Source organism: Argopecten irradians, chromosome 12 (genome assembly GCF_041381155.1).
Source record: "Argopecten irradians isolate NY chromosome 12, Ai_NY, whole genome shotgun sequence".
In the NCBI taxonomy this organism is placed as follows: Eukaryota; Metazoa; Mollusca; class Bivalvia; order Pectinida; family Pectinidae; genus Argopecten; species Argopecten irradians.
In genome coordinates this window covers 18,297,444-18,307,032 of record NC_091145.1, presented here as the reverse complement: position 1 = coordinate 18,307,032, position 9,589 = coordinate 18,297,444, and the positions used below count along the sequence as shown (strand labels likewise).

The following is a 9,589-nucleotide window of genomic DNA, read 5'->3' as shown; positions in this document are numbered from 1 at the left end:
TATCTTGACGTGTCAAACCCACGATTACGATAAATGTGTTATATATGATTTGTTAACCAAATTAAATATACACTTGAAAGAGCAAACATACTTGCGTCGGTAAAGTCTGAATTTTCATGCAAATATACGAACTCGTGCGTTGCATTGGCAGGGGTAGATTTCTAATCATTAAATGTATACAAATGACATTCCTTATTTCATTTGAGGATCAGGTTTTTATTTGGGTGGTGAATTCCAGATTGGATAAATGGAAATCGGTCTTTACTAATACCTTGTGTATATTTTAACCACACATAGTGCAATAATCCGTTCGATCGGTTGGGCGTTCAATACCTTGCGGAGGTAGTGGTCTCTCCAAGAGCTCATTACGATCCCTCGTCTACCGAACATTATGAGTAAAGAAAGACAACTCCGGCAGTATTGACAAATCGAATCAAAAATCTCCGTGACCGGTCAGATAAAGTCATAGTCTGTAACTCCGGTAGAGATTGTTATTGTTTGTCAATACTGTACTTAAATGGCATTGCTATGAATGGAAACCAATCTAAACCAATAATGTGTTATAACATGTAGGTTTACTAAATACCTATACACTTAAACACAAATAAACTAAGCATAGGTGTCAAATGCAAGGTATAGTTTGTATAATTGAGGTCAACCATTTTGATCGAGCCAGTTTTCATCAAAGCCTATTTTGCATATTACAGCTAGAGTTACCCGCCCTTGTGGACAAGTATAGTGAATTTATTATCTAACAATTGACACCAACTGGCAAGGGCAGATAACTGTAGCATGCAAACACCAAATATTCTGTCGTTGCATATCACAGTTATCTGCTCTTGATGGAAAGTATTATTCTTTTTTTCTTCATTTTGTGGTTTTTTTTTTTGTTTTTGTTTAAAATATGACATGAGGGTAATCGATTCATACAACGTGACAAGGAACAACTACTCGCAAGAACAGATAACTCTGTAATACAGCATTCCACGTGTCTATGTGATAAAAACAGTACACTTATGGTTATTCTAAATTTTGTGTATATATATTTTACGCTGAAAACTTATCTCTAGTCAAATTTTACGAATGTTATATGCCTTCCGACGTGATAACGCTGGCCCTACATCTCTGGGCTGCGAATTTGAAATATACATAGTGTAAATGCCACCGGTTTTTTTTCTCTCCAGAAACTACGGATTTCCTCCACTTCAATCTGGTACGTTCTTAAATGACACTAGATGCTAATTGGACAGACAAAATATCCAAACTCTAAACCCAAAATAAATATGAAAACGGTATAAATTGGTATTTATTCAAATTAAGGAATATTGAATTGAGATTCTTTTACAACACAAATATAATTGATAAAGGTTTTATGAACATGGTATTTCATGGTTCAATATGTTACAATGAGCTACTGGTGATACGATGAAAACGGCTAGATAAAACACCGGTTAATTACATAATATCTATGGCACATGATGCTTCAATATATATTGCTTTGTCTTGGAAGACAGTAAAGGATAATCACCTGACAACTCAGTTCTCTTGACGCTCATAATTTGCAAACCGGACGCCAATTTCATCACTTGAATTACGAAAACCGTTGATTTGACATTTTGCAAATTGCAATGGAAAGCCTTTTAAATTTTAGAACACAATAATCGTTTCTCATGTTTTACATCAACATTAAGTAAGGCCTATTAGAAGCTGTAGTATAAAACAACTGACTTAACGATAAGTATGATAGCACTAGTATAGCATATTAACACGTTGAGAAACAGTACTTTCCTAATTGACAAAACTTCCATGTCCCTTCCTCTTGCTATGGCGTATCTGACGTCACTCAGTTGGCCTCACTATCAATTTGTATGGATGTGGCGAGCGAACAAACGAATACAGCCCGACCTTGTCGTATGGCGGACCTTCCGGTTTGAGTAACTCGCACCTCTGGAGGACGTTAACTAGGAAAAGAAAGACCTCTAGACGAGCCAGTCCTTCTCCGAGACATCTACGCTTTCCAAAGCCGAACGCAACGGACAGATCCACCTTCGCCTGGTCCAGCGTACCGTCCACGTTAAGGAATCTTTCCGGATTGAATTCGTCGGGGTTTTCCCAGAGATCGGGATCGAACGAGGTGCCATATAAGTCGAAGAATACAACAGTGTCCTTTGGTATGTTATAGCCACGGAACGTGACATCGCATGTTGTTCCATGCGGAACGCACATTGGCAAAGTTGCTGAAGTTCGGAGCACCTCTAACATTACTGCTTCCACATATGGTAATTTAGCGCGGTCTTGTATCGTTACGGTTCGGCTTCCGAGAACATTGTCCAGTTCGGCCCGTGCTTTTGCTTGAACTTCCGGATTTTCAGCAAGGTACATGAAGGCCCATGTCAATGTCGAGGCGACGGTATCGAACCCCGCACCAATGTAGTCATGGACCGTTTCCACGATCATCTTGTTAGTAAGGCCCGCCTTCCTCTTCTCTTCCGCTGAGTAACTTTCAGTCGCATGCAGGAGTCCGTCTGCTGCATCTCGGAGATGATCTGCATCATAGTCCTTCTTGTGGTACGCAATTTTTTTGGCAGCAAGCTTTCCCATTCTAAACAGAATAGTGAGTATACCTTTATACTTCCACGGCATCATAAATGCCATATAAGGCATCACATCAAATGGATTCCCGGCTCTTGTGAAGTTTTTAAAATCGCCAAAGTTTCTAATGAGATACGACAGTTGTTTATCTTCCTTTGCTTTCCTCCCTCTCCCGTACACTACCTGGTAAATAACACTACCTACTGAAAACGATATACTCTCGCATGGATCGAAGGCTTCCCCGTGGTGCTCGAGGAATTCGTTGACGAGGTCCTGAGCTTGCTCTTGTACCATCTCAGTTATAGGGTTGTTCCGTGTTCCTGTGAACATCTTCAGAGCGTTTCCGGCTATTCTACGGTGCAAGACCCAACGGGGGTTGTATTTCCCGAAGACAAGACCCTTGACTGGTCCCCCTATTAGTCTGTTAATGAAAAATAAGGGCCTGTCTGAAAACTCTTCCATAGAAAGGGCAGCTTTGAAGGCTTCCTTGCCGCTGATGACAACTGTCGGCCACATACCCATACGGATACTATATATATCTCCATATTGTTTCCTTAACATCCGGAAACCCTCCAGAGAACCATATTTGTTGAAGAAAGGTATATCTCCGACGATAGGGTAGCCCTTTGGACCCGGAGGTAGTTTTCCCTTTGGTTTTTCCTGATTAAAGAAATGAATCTGCAAGAACCTTGTGACCAGTAAAACCACGGTGAAGGTCAAAAGCGTTCCTAGCAAGCTTTGTTGGATTCCCAACTCGTCCAAAACGTTTGAATCGAGAGTCATTTTCTCCGGAAAACTCATTCCAGACCACTAATCCAAGTTTGTTTTTCTGATGTTTTGTTTGGAATGCTCAGTGATACATCTCAAGACTTAGCTATTCCTACAATAAAAGAAAAGCAATCAGTTTAGATTTATATTTATACGCAGTCATACTTATCAATAACAGTAGACAGCTATTCTTAGACTGAATTGCCTGTCGTCGTGTATTTTCTCTCCGCTTGGTGTCGCTCCAATAATAGTATCTATGAGCGCAGCCAAGCGGACATTATTGGTACTAAGGCACTATACGGGCTTCTGCTCCTCATAATATGACAAAATATAACTTTAAGGTTTTGGGTAGAAATTACTAGATAATCTGGCAAACCATCATTTACACGAAGCCATTGGAAGGTTTTAAACCATTCGACCCCGTGACCTTGAATTACGGTAAAGGTCATTTATTTGAACAAACTTGGTAGCCCTTCATCCCAGCATGTCACAGACCTAATATCAAGTGTCAAGGCCTTTACTAACAGACATGGTTGTACTTCATCCCAGCATGTCACAGACGTAGTATCACGTGTCTAGACCTTTAATGACAAACTTGGTAGTCCTTCATGCCGAAATGCTACAGGCCCAATATGAGTACCTTAGGTATTTCGGTTATTGAGAAGTCGTTTGAATGAAAAGGTTACACACGGCGGACGGCGACGGACGATGCTTTCTGATAATATCCTAGATAAAATGATAAAATTACATGTATTTGATCTTATAAAAATCAGGAATCTGTCATTGAATGTTTATAAATACAACTCAAACGTTATTTTTCATAGATTGTTATACAAATTATATCAAGTTCGATGGCTCGTCTGTGGTAAGAACTCGGAGTGCCCTGCAGGTAGGGCGTTAGAATTGTACCTGCTGCCCCTATTGCATGATCGTAAAAGGCGACTAAATTTAGGATCTTATCTTTTCTCTTCTTCCTAACTGACTTTATCTTTCCTAATGCCTCCCTTGGCACCGCCTCACTTTTGGCCTTGAGTTGAGCGTTCGCCCCTGTGAGGAAGGCCCTGGGTTCTGTCCCCTGGCCGAGACACACCAAAGTCTATAAAAGTGGTAGTTTCTGCTCCTGCTTAGCGCTCAGCATACAGGGAGTGGGACGACTGGTTCGCCCGTTGTCAGTATAATGTGACCGGGTGGGGTGTGTTGCTTGGTGTCTTCGGCGGCATGCTTCAGTGATATAGCACTATAAAAAGGGCAACAGTTCCACTATACAAGAAGACACAACATGAATATACCGCAGTCTCCCAAAACACGCACCTCGCACAACATACACGCAACACACCGCATACATGGGAGGCCGTCCTTACATGACCATAGCTGTTAATAGGACGTTAATTAATCAAACAAACAAACGATGGCTCGTCTGTGGTAAGAACTCGGAGTGCCCGGAGTGACCCTTGTGACCAAGTCGTAGACCCCTGACCTTCTCACGTCTATGTAGCGGTTCGAACTCCGGTGAGTAGCTTTATCACCACATTACTCTATCACACTATCTATATAGCTTCTTTTCATATAAATCAATACTTTATTCGCCTACAGCATAGCTCTATTCTACACATACGAACAGTAACTAACAGTATTACGCCGATTTGAATAATGTGAGTTTGACGTTCTACCCTCTAAATAGATTTACTTCCTATTTTGCAATTTTACTTAAACTCGGCGTTCCAATTCCGCTAATAAAATATGGTGCATGATGCATAGGGATTTGAGAATTAGCTACAGTCTATATATAATCATGGACCCACCAGAGTGTCCTAAGACCATTTTTAGACGTTTTAAGGGTCTAGTTAAAAAATCGGTAAAATTATGCTATACATAATACTATGTAAAGTATGACTTTTGCCGATTTTTTATTTTGACCGATAAAATAACTTCTAACAATAATCTAGTACTATGTAGAGTATTTTTTACCGATTTTTAACCTACGTGTAGACCCACCCCTAAAACGTCGCAAATGGTCTTATGGCACTCTGCTGGGTCCATAATTATATACTGCTGGGTCCATAGTTACCTGTGATATCTATCTGTCCACAGAGTGGGTCATACATAATATAAACGTAGCCCCCTCCCCAACCCTCCTCAACACATACACAGAAAAGTGTGTTAATAAAAAAACGTGGCCTCTATGTATCGGAATAATAATGAAAGTACACAACTAATAATCGAATGAATCGTTCGTCCGATATCCGGATTAACAATACAATTTACTTACTGCGTCGATGCCCATTTCGAGTGTCGCGTGTGCCATAAAACGTGACGCGATCGTCGTCATCGGCGTCCGTACCACAAAATATAGCTTGTTGTATAACATAATTTTTAGCTTACATAACTTCGGCCATTTTGGATGCGAGTGATTCATCATAATGTCCTAAACATCCAATTTCAACACCGATTCATTCTTGCATAACATCCATATTCATATAGAGATAAACTATTATTAAATGTCGATGATAAATTGACTTCGAATAAGCTACGTTTTTTCCTATACATTATCACTATATGCTTTGTAAACACATACAATTAATGTATGTACTGTACGTGTGTCACCTCGGTACACGTGTACTATACGCCTAACGATTATATATGTTCACCCAACCGATATTTTTTGTAAGTTTTATCTGATCATTGTCTGCCGTGGATTCCCAACAATGTACCGTGAATGTATACAGACATCGGTTTTGTCGTGGTCACCTAGCAGTCTTTAAAAAAACTACCATACAGAAATCACTATTGACATGTATGGATGACGTTTTAGTTGCTTATTAACGAGGAAGGACAAAGAAGATGTATATGCTACTGTCGTTAAATTTTGTTACAACTACATCACATTTACTTAAACACATGCATGTCATTTGCTTATTTGCTCGAGCAGAATGTCCATAAACCAAAAAGAAATCCCTTGTGCACAATGCATATATATATATATATACGAAAGAATACGAGTTACCTCCCCTACAACCTATAGCCGAAAGAGTCCAAAACGTATGTTTTTTTCAGGCTACACACCTGTTATCAGGTCTCCGGGTTTTCTGATCTTTATTCTTCATTAATCATTTAAGATTTTTTTTCATTTTTGAAACTAGTGGTTTTAGATAAAGGTCAAGGCCATTCATATGAAGGAACTTAGTAATACTTAATACCATCATGCTACAGACACACTACAGACATGCTACAGACCACATATCATGAATGACGGTCATTGTCATTTATTTGAACAAAATTAGTAGATCTTAATCCAGCATGCTACTACAGGCCCAATATTTAGGTCAACAGGCCTCTGACATCACGAGAAGCTGTTGAAACTTGGTTCAGTATATTTACCCATATGTGACTTTGAATGAACGCCGACGCTATATTTCAAACAAGCGTGGTAGAACACTTCAGGCCTAATATCGTCTCTAGGCATCATGGAACAAGAAAGTTGATTTTTTTTAGAATAATAAATATACGAACTTAGCACGACGCCGGACACCAGGACAAAAGGCAATCGCGCCTGGTGACCTAAAGACTTGCTTAGAATACGGAAATACGGGTAATCTTACATGCTTCCTCGATGCTCCAGAGGTTACTATCACTGACGTTTTATCCACCCCTGGACTATGTCATCTTCAAGGGAAGGATTTGCAGGCCACTGCCTACGGATTTATTATGAGCAATCAAACCGTACGGTTACCGCACGTGACTTTTGCATTGTCCTGCTGTCAATCAAACCGTACGGTTACCACACGTGACTTTGCATTGCGTATGCTATACGCACATTTGCTACGACATTGATAGATATAACAGTGTTAGGATGGGATGCTTCACATAGAGGATAAATAACATGCTTATAAGGATGCGTCGGACATCTTGTATTACACAGAAAATATACTCGATCGTTTAATATTTTGATTGGTGAATATGATGATTATTTAGAAAGTAAAAGACGGCAACCTTGGTACGCCCGTATTCAATGAACCGGAACTAATACATTCAATTTGTTATATTTTCTCTAGAATCCGTCCAGATTTTTTATGATTGTGCAAGATTATCCATTGATTAATATATATGTGTGATGCATATTAACAAATTACTCAGTCGTCTTCTGGAATAATGAAATTAACATGCTTACCTTACTGATCCTACAGTGTCACCGCTGTCAGGTCGCTCGTGCAGTCATTTACGGGCGGGTACAACCATAGGGACACGAGAATTTGTTACAAGTCTGTATAGAGTCACAGGGGCACGAGAATATGTTACAAGTCTGTATAGAGTCACAGGGGCACGATAATGATCAGTGTAACTTTAAATTCAATTCAATTCAATTTATTTGGATTTTTACATCCACAAACAAGGATCGATAGAAAATTGCAAAGATTACATCACATGTATAACACAATAATAATAATACAAGAACAACTTATGTATCAAAAATGACATTGCTAAATTACAAATACATTTAAAAAAAAATAGAAATAGATTTTCCACAGCCTTCCCTGTAGGAAGGGTGTTAGATTTGTGCCTGTTGTCGCCATTGTATGATCGTAAATGGCAACTAAATGTGGGATCTTTTTCTCTCTTACAGAACCTACCACTGACCAACTATCAATTGCCGAACAAAAATACTAAAATAGCCTTGCTTTTTACAATTAATGGTTCCCCAGCAATCAGTCAATGTGAACGTGATTTTGCATTGTATATACTACAACAGTTTCTCCAACATTGAATAGGTTACGATTTGGAGTATATTTACAGATTTTCTATTCACTGTACACCCAATGCCGATCGTCATTTTTTTTACAAAGTTATTAATTTCAAAGTTTCCTAAAAAATATTTAAAATGCATTTTAAATAGACAACGATACCTCTTTTCATTAATAAATAAATATTTAACAAAAGCATGAGTGAAATGGAACAAAATTCCTCAAATTTCCAGAACCAAGGCAAAGCATTACAGTGATAGTGATTTTTTACGGTAAATAATTATTTCTGTCACGTAACCTGGAAGCAAAGTATTACCAAAATGATAATAATTTTAAAAAAATGTTCCAAAATAAACAAATAAATATTGCCATTTCCTATGGCATTGTTAACGATTTATTTATATCGTATCAAGTGATACGATCAAGCAAAAGATACAATATTTACGCTATATCCATACCCGAGCCAAATTCCTGTAAAAAGAAACCAGAACCAATTAGACGCATATGAGCCTGTTTCATCAAGGAAAATAAATTCTTAGACAAGACTATGCACCTAAAAAATAAATAAGCTACTGTAAGAACGATTTGAGAAGTTTTTACCAAACAGTGCTAAATTACTCCACTAGTGCTGTTTAGGGTTGGGCCTACAACAAGTAGCCCACACTCACATTGCAGGTCTCCATGATGCCAGATACTCCACAGGTTATTAGAAATTATAACAACGCAACTTTCAATAAACTCATAGACTTTAATTTTTCCTAAGTGTTATGAGAATGATTCAGGGGAACTATAGAACACTAATAGATAATAACTAATCAACTATATGTCCTGAAAATTGTAAAATTATAAAATAATAATACAAATGTACATGTGTTCTAAGTGATTCTTTGTTCATAAATGGAACTTCTGGTCATTGTAAAAGTGTGTTACGGTGTTTGTATAGTTTACTGTAAAATTAGCAGTCAGTTCTATATCTACCCCTTATCCTAAGTCTTTTTCACGTGGCCTTGGGCTACGGCTTACCTACAAATACATATGTACCTAAACTATAAGCACGTGTCTATCCATGTTCGATCTCGATTTAGGTTTATGAATGTTAATAGTTATCCTTTTTTTTTGCTTCCGACTTCATATGACATCAGACTGAGCACCAAAGAAACATGAATTCGAATGAGAGTCCACGGTCATCAAAATAACGCCTGATAAGAAATCGGCCGATCATACAGTGAACTTTCTAGCTGTGGAATTATTTTAACGGTTTAACGTGTGGGTACCACAACAGCTGTTCATGTAAAGGCCGTGCAAAAGTAGGACATTCAATATAGCACAGACACTTGCGAATTATGGTAGAAAACGAACGATGGTTGGTTGGCTGGATTTAACGTCTTTTTAAAAGCTGTAGCAGGATTGGATTGTTTAGATTCATGTTATTGGTAAATCCACTGTACGAAACTGTTACATCTATGGTCATTCAAGGGTCTCCAATGTAT

At 38.5% G+C, this 9,589-nt stretch overlaps 1 protein-coding gene across 2 annotated transcripts; it reads right to left on the bottom strand.

Moving 5' to 3' along the window:
• Window positions 1-1,288: 1,288 nt before the first annotated feature.
• LOC138336436 (cytochrome P450 1A5-like) lies at window positions 1,289-7,610 on the bottom strand. Of its 2 annotated transcripts, none has more exons than XM_069285940.1 (2): window positions 7,529-7,610; window positions 1,289-3,472 (listed from the first exon to the last, which is right to left on the bottom strand). In XM_069285940.1, the coding sequence occupies exon 2, from the start codon at window positions 3,391-3,393 to the stop codon at window positions 1,840-1,842; it is 1,554 nt and encodes a 517-aa protein (XP_069142041.1). In that variant the 5' UTR covers window positions 3,394-3,472; window positions 7,529-7,610; the 3' UTR covers window positions 1,289-1,839. The 2 variants fall into 2 exon arrangements, with proteins under 2 accessions (XP_069142041.1, XP_069142042.1); XM_069285941.1 differs by lacking the exon at window positions 7,529-7,610 and adding an exon at window positions 5,630-5,927.
• Between the last annotated feature and the right edge of the window lie 1,979 nt (window positions 7,611-9,589).